We start from the raw sequence: 16089 nt of genomic DNA on the forward strand, positions 1-16089 counted from the left end.
TGTATCCAAAGATTTGATGGCAACAGTGTATGTTTAAGAAATATATACCATGACTAAGATTACAAGAAATAAGTTCCCAAAAGGACTGGATGACTCAGGGAATTGGTAATGAACTGTCAATCACAGCACACACTGGACATGCCCTCCCTTGGGTGGCATATATGAAACCAAGTCATGGTCTCAGTTCAATTAAGTGTCCAAATCACAAAAACCTAGCATCATAATTGATGAACTCGCTTAACAGAGAGGTTAAGGAATTAATACCTTTGGGGAAAGAACTGCCCTCTTATGCTTTGGGAAGGGCTACCTCCAAGGCCAGGCCTGAGACACCACTAAATCTGTTTAATTAAGTGGACTGTGTCATAGAGCACAGAGCAGAACCAATGCTCTGTCATGATTCCAATACGCTGCTGCAGAAAATGCACCACAGTGTGTCATTTACACAGCCCTTGAGGTGGGAATGGGTGACAGGGGCAACTTAAACAACTGTTTCCCAGGCTGTCATTGTGTTTTGAGGAAATAGACAGCTTTATTCTCTGGTTCTGTTAATCTGGCTCCTTCTCAAGCACTAAATTCACTGTTTGAAAGTGGGAAAAATGAAATCCTGTATAGGTCAATTATTGGTGTGAGCTGTAGAAATTGCCACTTTAAAAAAAAAAGCAACAATGTTTAATTTTTTCGGAAAAATCTTTTACAATAAGAACAGATAAAAACATCTCCCAAGTCTCAGGAGCAATGGATAATAAGTGCTATAGTCCAAGTCAAAAAAATTCAGTTTAAAATAAAAATCCTTATTTACATCAAAGGCATCTCATCATTAGGAGGTCAAGTCTCTGTCCAGACATATCATCCTTTCCTGACCTTTAGTATGGTATTTTAATGTAATCTCCCTCGAAATTAGCTAGGAAAACTGTGGGAACAAAGTTGCATGGGAAGTCTTTGATATAGCTAGCGAAACACTGTTGTTTTGTGGCTAGACAGAGAAACTGATCCATATAAACCCCCTTCACATATTCTGAAGTAATGATAAATCAAGACTGAGGGCCAGACTCTTGAAGGGAGAGACGGTGGGCAAAAACAGTGCTGCTTCCTGGTCCTGAAACTGGTTATAATGTGTCCCTGGTGTAACTCAGAACAGCCTAAGGGTTTCTCTAAATTACACTGGTTACCCCCAATGGATCAGGGACTGCTGGAAGCTCAGTGCACTCCAGCTGTGGCCTCTCCCTGCCCCAACACACCTCCTACATTCGGGAAGCTTAAGGAGAATTGGCACAGAAGTTAGTTATGCCTGCTCTACACCCCTGTAGGAGAAGCTGCAGCAGATTTCCATTCTCTGGGCCATTTCTGCAGTACAAAGGTAGTGGAGAAAGGATATGGCCCAGGGGGCTAAATTGTTCCTATAAGCATGAGTCCTCTGAATGTGTGCCACATTCAAGGACCACTCTGTCCATGTAGAGCCCTATGTAGAGTCTGCACCTACTCAACTGGAACTTCATGGAGAATTGTGCCATATTCATGTACAATGACAGCAGTAACCCGGCCATTGTGCCCCCAACTGTGAAGGCACAGTATACATTTTTACCTCCTGCCCACTGAGGGCAGATCACTACCAAACCCTAAGTCTCAATTACTTTTGTTATAAGCACCGTGAAAGCAGTAGAAGAATCAGAGTGCCTTATCCTGGACTGTTGAAATCAATGGGTGCAGGGTCGAGCACACACAGATGGAAAAGGCCAGTTCCTGGCCCAGACATCGAGCTCAGCCCCCTCAGCCCTGCAGTGCACTGTCTAGTGATCTGCCCAGTGCAATTTTAAATGTCTCCAAGGATGCGGCTTCTATTAAATGTCAGGAAGATTTCACTGACAAATTAAAATTTCTTTCCTCCTCTTTCATGCTATTATAGCATGGGGTGAATTCAGGGGGACATTGTACATTTCAAGCGCAGTTCAAATTGTTCATGTTGCTCTGGTATAATGGAGAAATAATTATAGTATCTGCTACTGACTCGTGGATAGACTAATACTACTATTGGGAATGAGTCGAATCCTCAGTTTCTAATCATCCAAAACTCCTACTGGACTAAATTCTGTCCTTTTGCACCTGTATAAGTCTAAAGCATCTTCATGCAATCAACAGTTAATTTCAATGTACACCAGTGTAAGTGAGAGCAGAATTTGGCCAATCGATTTCACTGGCAGTTTGACTGAGTAAGTACCATGGGATTTGTCTCAGTATATTTAATTGGACATAAAACGCAACCTTTATAGTAACAGGTGTTGTTGGAGTCACTTCAATAATGCTAATATGGGGTTCTTCTCAGTCATTCAGTTGCACAAGCGCATGACTCTCCCTGCAAGCCTCTTTGGTGGCCAGACTGCACTGAGAAGCTTTAATTTTGTGGCTTCATTGATACTGTGAACTAAGTCCTGCCCTCAGACATGCACACACAACTCCCACTGAATTAATACATCTCCTGTTTATCTCTCAGTGCTACAACCACCCTTTTATTCACAGACTCCGCTGACAGCTCAGTGATTGTAACATGATTCATCCTTTCCTCCTTGTTCTCTTCCCTTGACTAGACACCAGCAAACACAACAGAACTTGAGACAAGAGAAAGAGGCCCCTCGTAATGAAAGATTCAATCACATCTTACCAAAAACAAAGGAGGGCACTGGCTAATGCATGAAGCTGGCTCTTCGCTGCCCTAATTGAGGTACGTAAATAAAAAGGAGAGAAAGGCATACATTCAGCTCTGGTGTAAGCAGGTGCAACTCCTCTGGCCTCAGTGATGTCACACTTGCTTAGTGCTGAATTTGGCCCAAGGATAGGGTCCTGATCCAAAGGCAGTCTTTTCACTAACTTCAACTAGCTGTGGGAAACAGCCAAAATGACCAATCATGGGAGAACTCCTATGAGTCAGACACCAATATAAAATCACCTCTCTCTCCAGGTTTCTCGTCCAGAGGCATTTACGTTGCATTTCTTCGCAGTATCTCCCAACAGAGAAAGTAACATCCACAGAAATGAGAAGTGATTACAAATGAGTAATCCATTCACAACCTTCCCTACTTTCAGTGCCTCGTGTATTGGACAACAGCGTAAACTTTCTATGGTGGTTTGACTTTATAGGGGAAAAGGGGACTGGCGTAGCTGGGGAATGTGTCCTACTCTGTATACCCACATGTGACAAATATAGAGGATTACTAAGAACAACATTACTGGGAGTTACAACACTTGGATTCTCTTCTACTCTGCACTGATTGACTGGGTGACCTCAGATGAATCACTTAAACTCCCTGTTCTTCAGACAGTGCAGACAGTCCCTGTCCCAACCAGCTTACAGACAAGTACACAAAATCTGTATATACATAATGGGGAGCAAAGGGGGAGGATTAAAGACAGGGTGATGTCATCAGAGTGCTGGGCAAAGCTGGAGAGAGAGAGAGAGAGAGAGAGAGAGAGTGCACGTGCACACATAAGGTTGATGAGGGCAATGTGGGTATTAGGGAGGTCAAAGAGGAAGATGTTAGGAACATAGGAGTTTCCACCTTTTCAAATAAAAGTCATCGGCCAAATTCTGCCCTCTGTCACATCCATGTACCTGAGTTGACTTTAATACAGCAGTCAAAATTTGGTCACAGTCTACAAACAACATGAAAAAAAAAATATATGTGGGTTTGCTATTTTATTACTTGCTAAGCTATATGCCAAGGTTTTGTTGAGGTACATATAGTTCAATGTAAACTTCTCTTAGCAAGTCTACAGCAAAGCAACAAATCCTTGCTCCTTTTTACTGTTCAACTAGGGTCACTCAAGATAACAGTCCATTGCCACTCCGCAGGCAGTGGCATATAACAGACAACTGAATGACTGAATACTGTAGGTCATCCACAAAATTAGATCAAAGAGTCCCTGTAGTCTATTGAAATGCAATTGCTTCCAAATCACATTGTGGTGTTCCAGGCTTGAAAGAATGGGTCACTGCAGTTTTATTGTAGGGAAGCTACTGCTAATGAAAGGAACAATGGAAAGATTAGTGCTACCAACCATATAGAAGAAACACCACTTTCGGTTTAATTGCAGTGAACAAAGCAAATAGGAAAGAAGGGCAACCAAGTGACAAAAGTAGTTGGTGCAAAGAGGATATAGAGGCTATTCACGAGGTAGCCTTGATCACAGCACAGCGTCCAGACTTCATGTATGATTACTGAATTTGGATTGCAATCAAGGATTTTGGTGGTTTCATTACAGACAGATGATGGCATATTTCTAAGCCAAGCAGACCAGTAAACTCAGGAACTGAGAATTTTGTTGATTATTTTTACTATTCGTTTGTTGTGTAGAAGTTATTATATGGTTGGGAAAAAAGCATGGTTGCAGTTTTTATAACATGTTAGGAGTAGGTTATGAGTGAAGATGAATTACAATTGTCAGTTTAAAATATCTATTATTAGGGCAAATCTAGTGAGCCTTGTAATTCAGAAAAGTCATGGACTGGAGACAGCCTGGTACTGGAAAGCACCTCATGCTCTGCCAAAATAAAAATCAATTCAATCACAATATTCACTCCCTTCTGTTCAAATTCTGGGTGTCTCCTAAGCAAAGACTGCCAGTCATGACACTTTGTACAGCGAGACAGTGGTACAAGACCAAGGTATCTCAGACTAAGGTAAAATTGCTAAACTCAGTTTCCCTGTGACCTAAGGCAGACTTGAGCCCTGGTTCTCCAGACAAGAATCAACAAATTTCAACATTATTCCGCATAGTTCTAATAATGCATTTGTTAAATACAAAGCCTACCCAATGTAATAACAAAATGTAAGAATTGTCAGTGATATGATATCTACCTCAGAGGAACCACAAACATGACGGGAAGTGAAAATGGTTTACAAACAAATATAAAGAAAGTTAGTGATCGTAGAAATGAAGCCACTCTACTAGAACAAAACCAACACCTCAGTCATTGTTGATATCATCAGCACTACAAACATAACAAAAAACAAAGAAAACTTCATTCCAACTCCCAGCACCTGCTGTAAAAGCCCCTGTCCCAACTGCTTGGATGACATAGATGACGCTAACTCCTTTTAGTAGTTGTTACTAACAAAGAAAAAGCAACATGGCATTCAAAGTATAATCCAGCCCATTTCAAGCAGCACTCAACATCCTACAGTTCTTCCTTATGGACCAACCATTTCCAGGGAGCTGAATATGAAAATGCTAAATGAAACTGTATTTATTTTCAAAGTAAATGAATGTTTTCAATGCATCTTTCTTCTGTCTTGTCATACATTAGTGACTGTCATATATCCAAGTATCCTTGCAATGAAGGAATTGGAGATTCACTCAACACCTCATCTGGATTTCAGATCTTAACTGACCTCATAAGCCATGTATCCCCTCAGATACTCTAATGCCATGAATGTTATTGCTTCAATCCAAATATTTACCATGGTGCACACCAGCCATTTTTTCTAGGAGGATTGCATGGAAAGCAAGACCTTTATCCTAGGACATAAGAGCTATTCAACTCTGTTGATGTTCTTTTGCATTGTGCCAATGAATCAATGAAGACTTCCTTAGGGATAAAACAATGTAGAATGTAGTCTAAAAAAAGTTTATGTTAGTAAGATTTTTTTCATCATTTTGGAAAACACAGTGGTAAACAGCAAATACTGCAAGCAAAATACTTACACTCAGAACAGGGTTCACCAATTAAGACTTTTTAATCAATGAAGGCTGAAACTTTCAAAAGTAGTATAAAGGGAGCTAAGCACCTAACTCCTATTGGATTTCAATGAGAGTTGGGTGCCAGATTTCTCCCTCAAGCACCTGACAATCCTAGAAATAATGTTTATTTTTTTCTCATAATTTTATGGCCTGATCTTGCAAATTTTACTGCATAAGTAGTCCAAACACAGAAGCAAGAATACGGACTATTCACAAATGCAAGAAGGGCATTTACCTTATCAGAGCACTTAGACACTGTCTACAGCTATCATGCATGCTCTGAGAATGGATGAAAATTCTCCTGGATTTATTACACACATCTGCCATCAAACTGGGTTTTTTTCTTAAAAATTGTGACCCCCCCCCCAAAAAACACCAGTAGTGAGACAAAGACAGAGTTTATCATCTATCATTAAAGCTCTCTTGTTAAACATGATGATGCTAGTTCAGCTAATGATGTTAGGAAAATCTGTAAAATGGTCCATGGCATGAAAACTATCCTGTATGTTTCAGGAATCTGATAACTTAATCAAAATCGGTATTTTCTGCATATGAAAATCTAATGCTAAATTTGGTTTAACGAAACACTTACCAAGCCTACACATGTAGATATTGCTACTGAAGAGGTGTTATCGTTCCTTATAAATCCCTGATAGAAACACCGCTCAACTTCACGTTCCTGAGAATCTGTGACTCCATCTTTCCCAAGTACCTGGACAATAAAGTTGTTGCTAAATATGGTAGAAGGTTTAAGTTCTAAGTGCAGTTCCTGTCCAAATGCTGAAAATTTGTAGTGCAAGGAACTCTTTGAACTTTGAGTTGATCTCTTTTTCCTAATGCTGTGCAAAACATCATGTGAGATGTATGATCCACTGGAATCCACTTCGACAGGTGTCACAAATACGTAATCTGTAATGGCAAAATGTTGACCATCAGCCTTTGTACTCAATGAATAAAGCGTATGTCATTTTTTAACATAGCGCTAATTTATGCAGCAGACTTTCACTGTGGCATGAAGTTTCCTCATTTAGGGCATGGCACCAAGGATCCAAGGGCTACATGTATCTAACGCATGCATAAATTCATCTAAAGCAACTCCAAGCTGTTCAGTGTAAGTCACACAGACTCTAATACAGTGTTTGTTTCCTTTCTGCCCCACTGAGAGGGACAGACTATCATAGCTGTGAACTTTCTCACAGTCACTCTTGTGAAGACATTTGTCATCAGCAGCAAGTCTATAGATTTTCCCCCTCCCCCTATATTAATTGCTGTCACATGGGAAGAGTGGGTTTTTGTATGTAGTTGTTGTTGTTATTTTTTTCCCAAGAGTGTAGCAAATATTATAGCCTTGGTATTGGCTTAACAGATTATGTAGAATTGTTCCATTTGTTCAACTGGATTAAAGGATTAATTTATTAATTCCTTAACAGAGTCAGACCTCATCTCTTTGTAGTGTCTTGATTAGACTAGGTTTCAAATCGTAACTGACCTTCACCAGAAAGAGATTACATACTACCTCATAACCTTTATTCAGTCATTCAGTTGTTTTGGCTACATTATGTGAAAGAAATTCTGTGCATATCTGGGAGAAGAAAAATACGATCAACTCAAAATATCTGGAGAAGAGAAGAATATAGAGCCTGATTCAGTGAGGTGTTTAAGCATGTGCCTAACTTTAAACACATGAGTAGTCCCATTGATCTACTCACAGGGTGATGACTACTTACACTCTTGAAATTAGGTACCTACTCAAGTTCTTTGCTGAATCAGGACTGCAGGTACTCCTGCAAGTGACAGCATGGCTTACATTAAAACACTATATTAAGTAGCCTACTTCCTAGCACTGCTTACCTTTTGATGTGTATCTTGGTCAGAATGCCTAAAGATATCCATATCTTTGATGATAATTTTTTTTTCTTAAATTGAAATACATCCTTATAAAGAACAAAAATATGTTCTTATATAGTAGCCGATGTTGCATACTATTAATCTCCTTGCCTTGAACTGATTTTATTGGGTGCATATTACACTGAAAACGTAGCCAGTGATAGGTTTCTTTTTGCTCTAGACAGTGGAAACAATACATCAAGGGCTTTCACTTTCCTTAAGTGGTGTTAATCAATGGCAGAAGCTCAGGATACTAAGCAGGCTGGTAGCCAAAAATGCAAGCAGCTGCTGGAAGAAGGGAATCCCCCAGCAGACATGGGTTGCAGTAGTATTTTCCCTTCCTGAAACCTGTGCGCACTGCACTGTACTTATCACTCTCAGCAAGTGCAAATATATAGAGAGATATTGCAAGCTTCCAAAAGGTAACAACATCAAAACACTATTTTTTGCCACGTGGGAACAACAACAACAAAATAATCCTGTTTATACAAGATGGTTGTTTTTGTTTTTTTTGTTTTTCCTTCCTGGATTGCATGGTTTATTTCCCCCTGGTTTTCTATTATTTTTTTTCCATAATTGAATGGAAATGTTGTTTCTTTGCCCTTTTTTTTTTTATTTTCCTGGCATTTAAAAATAGTCTCTGTGGTTATTGTTCATTTTTCAACTCGTGCCCTATTTATTTTGCCCATGCTCCAGAGATACTAAATCTGCATAAACAACAAGGAGTCTGGTGGCACCTTCAATCTGCATGTAGGCTTACAGCCGCATGCCTGGGTTCCGTTTATATTCATTGAAAAGAAGGACCAACATTTGTGGGTTAGGTTGGCTGTTCCGTTTCACAAAGACGCTTGCATGCACTGTTAAAATATAGATATAGATATAGACACAAACCATGATTCAGTCCATTGAGGCTGCAGCTGCTGTCACTGGTTAAAGCTGCTGCAAAAGACACGCAACAGAGGCAGCACAGCTGAAGGGTCTGCAAGAGAGAGGGAAAAAAAGAGAAAAGGGGGTATTGGGCGAGAGTCACTGGACAAGGCTCCGCCACCTGGCATGGACGCACTCCAGGCGACTGCGAAAGAAAGTGCTCTCGACCTGCCTTTGCAATGCCGCCAAGCCACAGGATGGTCAGGAATTGCATGGAGCTGCTGTTGAGAACCGCCACAGGTAACGTCCACACGAAGAGCAGGAGCCAGTCCATGATCCTCCGGGCACCTCGCATGTTACCTGCTCCCACGGATACCCAGCAGGAGCGGCCGGGTCTCCCGCATGGTCGCATGGGCTCTTAGCCCCGCATCGCTTACTGCGGCGCCACCGCCTCGCCCGCAGCGTGCCCCGGGGCGGAGGCTCCCATGGAGAGGCTCGCAGGTAGCCACGGCCGGCGCGCAGGGTTTAAATTGCTGCAGACGAATGACAGCCCCGGCTCCAGCGCCCCCGCTCCGCTCAGCCCCCCCCACCCCCCGGGCCTGGGGGACGCGGGAGGGGGAGCGCGGGCGCGGGCCAATCCGGAGGCAGCAGCGGCTGCGCGAGCCTCCCTCCCCAGCTGCGGGAGCCGCGTGTGCTCCGAGCTGCCGGGGTAAGGGGGGAGGGGCGGGGGGATGCCCCGGACACCTGGGTTCCTCTGGAGTCTGGCACTGACCTGCTGGGTGACCCCTTTCCGCAACTCACTGAGGGGGTGGAAAAATTTAGCTCTGGCATAAACAGGAAGCCCCCCCCCCCATTGATTTTCAGTGGGGCCGAGGGTGGGAGCTAGCCTGGATCCTTACCCTTGCCATGCCAGCTTACCCCACTGTGCCCCCACCAAACCCACCCTGAGAGCCTCAGGCAGAGGAGACTACACAAGTGCGAGGCACGATTATCCCTACACCCAGTGCAAATCCCAGACTGTCTTTTGGTTCTGTGTTTGTACAGCACCTAGCACAATGTGGGTCCCTGACTGGGCTCGCAGGGGCTAGGGCAGGGGTCGGCAACATTTGGCATGCGGCTCGCCAGGGTAAGCACCCTAACGGGCCGGGCCAGTTTATTTACCTGCTGAGGCGGCAGGTTCGGCCGATCGCGGCCCCCACTCGCCGTGGTTCGCCGTCCCGGGCCAATGGGAGCGGCGGGAATCGGGGCGGGCGAGGGATGTGCTGGCCGTGGCTTCCCGCCGCCCCCATTGGCCCGGGATGGTGAACCGCGGCCAGTGGGGGCCGCGATCGGCCAAACGTGCCACATCAGCAGGTAAATAAACTGGCCCAGCCCGCTAGGGTGCTTACCCTGGCGAGCCGCGTGCCAAACGTTGCCGACCCCTGGGCTAGGGTAATACAACCGTCTCTGCCTTATTGTTAGTTATGATTTGTAACTGGGCTATTCGTTATCAGCATTAGCACAAATATTTGTAATTATTTCCAAATTTTAAAAAAAAGCCGGGGACGGGGGAAATCATTGAGCTGGGATTGTGCACAAGCACACGGTTAACCTGGCTGGTTTAGGAGAAAGAGCACAGTAATAACAATCCAGCTTTCTGAGTCTCCTTCATTTGGAGAGCGAATACCCTTATTTTTCATTCGACTATATGGCGGGGGGGAGGGAGAGGGAGAGAGAAATATAGCCACAACAGGAGTATTGAAAGAGAGGACTGTAATGTTGAATGCTGATTTCCATAAAGAAGCTGACTTCCGTCATTGATACAAAACTCGTTTATGATGTGTTTGGCTGCACTTTGAGTCGCATCTCTTATCTCATGACCTTCCTTTTGTGCTGGATGGTTTTCAAATGTGTATCTCACTGGGATATCCAAAATCTCACTCAAGCCCTGTTCAAAGATCACATTGTGAGAATAAACAGTTGGTAGTTTGTGCCAATCCTAGAGGAAGAGCTGCTCAGGTTGGCACATAGGCTAAGGAGCAACATGGAGTCTGAGGTGAGTGTTGGCAGTACCACCAATACATAGTAAGGAGAAAACTTATATCTGAGAAGACATGCCTTTTATCTACCTCAGGGGTTGGCAACGTTCGGCACGCGGCTCGCCAGGGTAAGCACCTGGCGCGGGCGAACGATGTGCTGGCCGCGGCTTCTCGCTGCCCCCATTGGCCCGGGACGGCGAATCGCGGCCAGTGGGGGCCGCGATCGGCCGAACCTGCCGCGTCAGCAGGTAAATAAAACTGGCCCGGCCCGCCAGGGTGCTTACCCTGGCGAGCCGCGTGCCGAACGTTGCCAACCCCTGATCTACCTCTTCACCAGAGCTTTCTTTGTAATTGGTTGGGGGCAGGAGGTTGGACACACAGACCAGGGGGATATCCCCAACTGTTTCCTGTCTATAAACATTACATAACTCCCCAGCCAGGGAATGTAATTTCCCCTTCACCTCTCTATATTTCCCAGTGGTTTGCATTATCACCTTGCTAAATATATTACCACACAGTCTTTTCTTCTGTCTGAACCTTCAAGATCTTTCTGTGATTCCCGCTGGGAACATTCAAAAGAAATCATTGGATGCAAGTTTTCCATGGCCCCAGTTCAGAAATTCACTTAAAAAACATGCTTAAGTGCCTTGCAGAATTGTGGCCTATAGAAGAAGATATACATTTGACCAGTTATGTACAACTGTCCATTACCTACTGTGTCTTCTGGCTGTACAGGTGTGTTTGGTTGTTTTCAGTAGGTTGTGCTGCTTTGAATTTTATTCGTTTTATTTACAGAGTTAAAAAATACAATTTTTGCAGCAGGCAGGGGAATTGATAAAAACCTATAACCACTACCGCTAGGTGCAAGATCTTTGCCCCATTGAAGTTTTGCCGTTTATATAAATGGTGACAGGATTTCACCTTGGGGATTTAGCACATTCAGTTTGTAATAGTAATAAAAGAAGAGAACTGATTCAATCATTGTGTGACTGTATGTACAATTTTCCCAAATATTAGGAGGAATTAGGGCAAACAGAATTACCATATAATAAGGTAGAGAAGAAAAACTTCACACTGTGACTCAAGGTAGCAAAATGATGCACCTTGCTAAACCTACATCTTTCTGGGATCATGAAATTAAGGACACATACCAGTTTCATTTTGTAAAGGGACTGCCCAATGCACAGGAATTGCACACTACTGTAGGTTGGGAACATGCTGCTTTATTGAACTACAAACATCCACTAACTAAACAGGAAGTTCAAATAAGGAAAGGGTGGAGCATGTGTCCAACATGTAATACACTTCGTAACTCAGTTAACCCCTTGATGATCACTTCACTACACTTTTGCAGTGACTATTCAGTAATTTTCAATTCATATCGTCAACCCATGTCCTCCCCATATCTGAATTATATGCGGTGTATATAATATATATACTGATATAATCAGTTATTGAACTTGTTATTCTGTTTAGGCAGCTGGTGTTACCACTACTTTTCATGCTACCTGGTTTTGTCTCATTATTACCTTGCTTTCCCCCTGACTATTTGTTGTCTTTACCTGTTGTCTCTTGTCTCTTATTTAGATTGTAAGTGTTTTTGGGGCTGGAACTATCTTTTGTTGCCTGTGTGTACAATGACTTCTAGGAACTACAACAATACAAATAACAATATCATCCTTGGGCCAGGCTTAATTTGTGCCAGGGCTGAGCCCCAGCATCTCTAGGCTTGTTGCATCAGTTATGAATGTAAAAAATTGCTTGAGCACCTGTACCTCTTTCATTACAAATTAAACACTGTCCTTGGGGTAAATTTTGTCACAAGGATACAGCCCATAATGAAGAGTGTTGTTGGAACATACCACAGTTCAGTGAATCACAATTCTCCCTGGTTCTGGGGAGCAGTAGTTTACTGATGGCCTATGCCAGCTGTCAGTGACTACCGCACTCCCACCTCAGCTGCTCTGGCCAGCAACTTGTGGAGGTAGAGCCAAGCTTCCACCAATTCCCCATGGTCTCTCCATCTATTTGCTTTGGGCAGGTGCAAGAGGGTGCCTACCTACGTGTACTAGAGGTAGGCAGATAACGGATTTTCCATCCCACCAAAAAAAAAATCAAATTTTGGGGAAAACAATTGTCCCAGATTAAAAGCTGAAGTTAAAAAAAAAAGTGCAAAAAAGTTAAAAGAAATAATTTTGTGTAAATTAAAACATTTCATTTCAATAAATGTGAAATGTTTCAAGTTGACCCTTTTTACTTTTTAATTTTATATATATATGTATACACACTAATATAAAATATAGTAAGCTTTACCATGAAAAGTCATTTAAAAAAATAAAAAACTTTTAATTCTGAAAATGTCAAAACAGGTTATTTTTTCTAAATGCAATTTCATCAGAATCAGCGCAATTTCATGAAAAATTTTGGTTTTGTCAAAATGGAATTTTCCCACAGAAAACTGTTTTGATGAAAATTTTCCAAATTGCTCTTCTGTCTACTCTTGCACATACACACACACCCAATATCTTGGGTAGCCAATGCAGAGATGTAAGGGGATTCTTACTCATAAATATTTCCTAGTGTACAAAGGAAGTTCAAGTCACCGTCTAGTCCATTGGGTTTGTTTTAAACGATTGGTTCTTTTTTCCTCGTTTTTAAATATTCCTTTTTCTTGACTTTTTGCTTATTTAACGCTTGCCCTAAGAATCCATGAGTGCTAGCAGTCGGGTAATGATAACGGGCTGTAAAGACATTCAGAACTCACATTAACAGGAACAGGACTGACAAGCATGCAGAACAAATATGCCCTGACTCTAAGTGCCATTGTGTTTGCTTTGGCTTCTTTGTTAGAGCAAATTCTTTATCATACAACACATGCGTTGCCACTGAGTGGAGCTGAGTGATAATTCATAGCACTACATTATTTTACAGTCTTAGCCTCTTCCTCTTTCAGCAATTTATCTAGGAGTTTGATTTTTTTTCATGTGTGTATTTGTTGTTCAGAATCTGTCTGGATTACTTGTACCATTAATTTTTGTTCTTCTTGTTTGCGATTAGTTTGATGTGATGAAATTTGAAAATGGGGCAATGATGGCTACTTATGATTGGACACATAAGTCACATAGTATTGTTTCTGTTTCCTGAATGGAGGACTGTAATTATTAGAATCAGAGCAAAGACTGGCATTTGCTAATTCAGCATTTGTTTCCTGCAAATTTTACTTACAATCAGCTGTTTCCATGATCATTTCCTACTAGGAAACACATTGGCTGGAATATTCCTGGTAGTCAAACACAACCAGGGCATGAGCAATGATAAAGCAAGTGGGCTTTGTATTCAAAAGGGCAATATACTGGGAGAACTTTTTGAGGTATTCTCCCAGCTGTTTCTCTAAGAGCTCTTTGAGCTTGATGCTTCAGGGCTCGGGGCACTTTCATGAAGTGCTAAGCACTCTTTGGCTCCAGACTCTTGCAGAATCAAGCCCTTTGCACAGAGCAGCGTCTTAGTCAAGACCCTCTTAGACATCCTGGAAAGTGAAGACTTTGAAAAGTATTCTCTTTATAATCAATTCATAGATTAATAGATTTTAAGGCCAGAAGGGACCATTCTGATAATTTGGTCTGTCCTACAGCATAACACAGGACAGAGAATTTCACCCAGGAGTGCGGGGGGGAGAACTGACCCTGGGAACTTTTATGAGGGGGAAAGTGTGTGATATAAGAGTGTACAAACCCCACACTGGCCAGGGAAGGGTTAATGAGATGCTCTGGGCTCAATTAGCCCCATCCTGTTTCATCTGCAAGAGCTGTCAGGCTTGGAGGGGGGCATTAAAAGAAGAGAGACAGCTCAGTTGAGAGGAGGCTGTGAGGGAGAGCAGATTTCTTGTGCTAGCTCACTGAAAGAAGGCCTGGCTGGGGCCAGGACCCAACCAAAGACTGCTAGATCAAGGGTTCTCAACCTTTTTCTTTTTTCCTGCAAAACAAAGCCAGGGCCAGCATTAGGGGGTAACAAGCAGAGCAATTGCCCTGGGTCCCATGCCACAGGGGGCTCCGTGAAGCTAAGCTGCTCAGGTATCGGCTTCAGCACTGGGTGGCAGACTTGGAGCCACGGGCTTCAGCCCCATGTGGTTGGGCTATGGCTTTCTGCCCTGGGCCCCAGCAAGTCTAATGTCAGCCCTGCTTGACGGACCCCATTAAACCTGGTTGCAGCCCTCCAGGTAGCCCCAGACCCTTGATTGAGAATCACTGTGCTAGATGTCAGAGCCTCCCTGAGGAAAGGTGGGATTATTGTGTTTACTCTGTTACCTAAGACTATTGTGTTCCTTTTTTGACCTGGGGTATTTTTTCTACCTGGGACTTGCTGCTGGTCTGAATGGGATTACTGCAGTCAATGCTCTTCCCCCCACTCCCCCACCAACAGGGATGACCACCCTCAATAAACCTCTGCTGGGCTGCCTCCGGAGTCCTTGTAGTATTGTGTCACAAGCTTGGAAGAGACACAGTCACAGTCACACACACTACAGCTAATCACAATCCTTTGCCCTTCTGTAGCACCCTTCACCCAAGAATCTCAAGGCAATTTGTAAACTTTATGTAGTTTATTCACACAAAACTGCGGCAAGGCAGGTAAATATTATTCGACTCCAGCAACAGATGAGTAAGCTGAGGTGCACAGAGGTGAAAGGAAAGCTACACAGTGATGTAACGCTAGTGCCAGGAATACAGTCAGTGTTACCTAAGGCCATTTCATACCACACTTTAAAGGCAGGAGACCAGATGCTCAATGGATATAAATCAATGTAGCTCCATTGTTGTGCTGATTTATACCCGCTGAGGAGCTGGCCTAAGGCATATTCCATTGGGGAATGTCCCCAGAATAAGGGGGTTCCCCCACCAGCAGAGAGAGAGAGATGCTGGCCTACCTCTCAGCCCCAGACATAGAGGGCATACACTAGATATGAAGGGGGGCATGGCTGGAGCATGCTGCATTTTGGCTATTCTTGGCTGCCATGGCCTTTAGTGGGTATGTCTACACTGCAATTAGATGCCTGCCACTGGCCTGTGTCAGCTGGCTTGGGCTGTGGGGCTATTTAATTGCGGTGCAGACGTTCTGGCTCGGGTTGCAACCCAAGCCCTGAGACCCTCCCACCTCGCAAGGTCCTAGAGCCTGGGCTCCAGCCCAAGCCCAGACGTCTACACTGCAATTAAACAGCCCCGCAGCCGGAGCCCTGCGAGCCTGAGTCAGCTGGCACAGGCCAGCCACAGATTTTTAACTGCAGTGTAGACATATCCCCAGAGGCTTTGGACACCTCCAGCCAAGGTCAGATTAACACTAAAGTTGCTCTAACTTCCACCAGGCAAGCTCAAATGATCCCCAGATGATCCCAAAGTACAGAAGTTGCAGTAGACCCCCTCCTCTACCCTCAGTTCTACTGCTCTTTGTTATGAGCACATCCACTTCTAGTCTGTATTCCCACCCTGAATTTTAAAAGAGAGGTACTTCTTAGTGAGAGCGATGCTTTTTTCAGTTTGTTTACTTTCATGAAGTCTGAATCTATCTATGGAAGTCTCGAGAAAGGGAAAAG

The 16089-nt window shown here is 43.4% G+C and overlaps 1 protein-coding gene across 1 annotated transcript in view; it reads right to left on the reverse strand.

Moving 5' to 3' along the window:
* The window catches only part of LOC113409629 (A disintegrin and metalloproteinase with thrombospondin motifs 18-like), a 104204-nt gene extending 95383 nt beyond the window's left edge, over positions 1–8821 (reverse strand). The window contains exons 1-2 of the mRNA XM_026663765.1: positions 8512–8821; positions 6326–6642 (exon numbers count right to left, since the gene is read on the reverse strand). Coding sequence (XP_026519550.1) covers positions 6326–6642; positions 8512–8821 — 627 coding nt within the window. The remainder of the gene's footprint in view (positions 1–6325; positions 6643–8511) is intronic.
* Between the last annotated feature and the right edge of the window lie 7268 nt (positions 8822–16089).

The sequence above is a fragment of the Terrapene carolina genome, unplaced genomic scaffold, assembly GCF_002925995.2.
Source record: "Terrapene carolina triunguis isolate 2854851 unplaced genomic scaffold, T_m_triunguis-2.0 Scaffold33911, whole genome shotgun sequence".
NCBI classification, from domain to species: domain Eukaryota; kingdom Metazoa; phylum Chordata; order Testudines; family Emydidae; genus Terrapene; species Terrapene triunguis.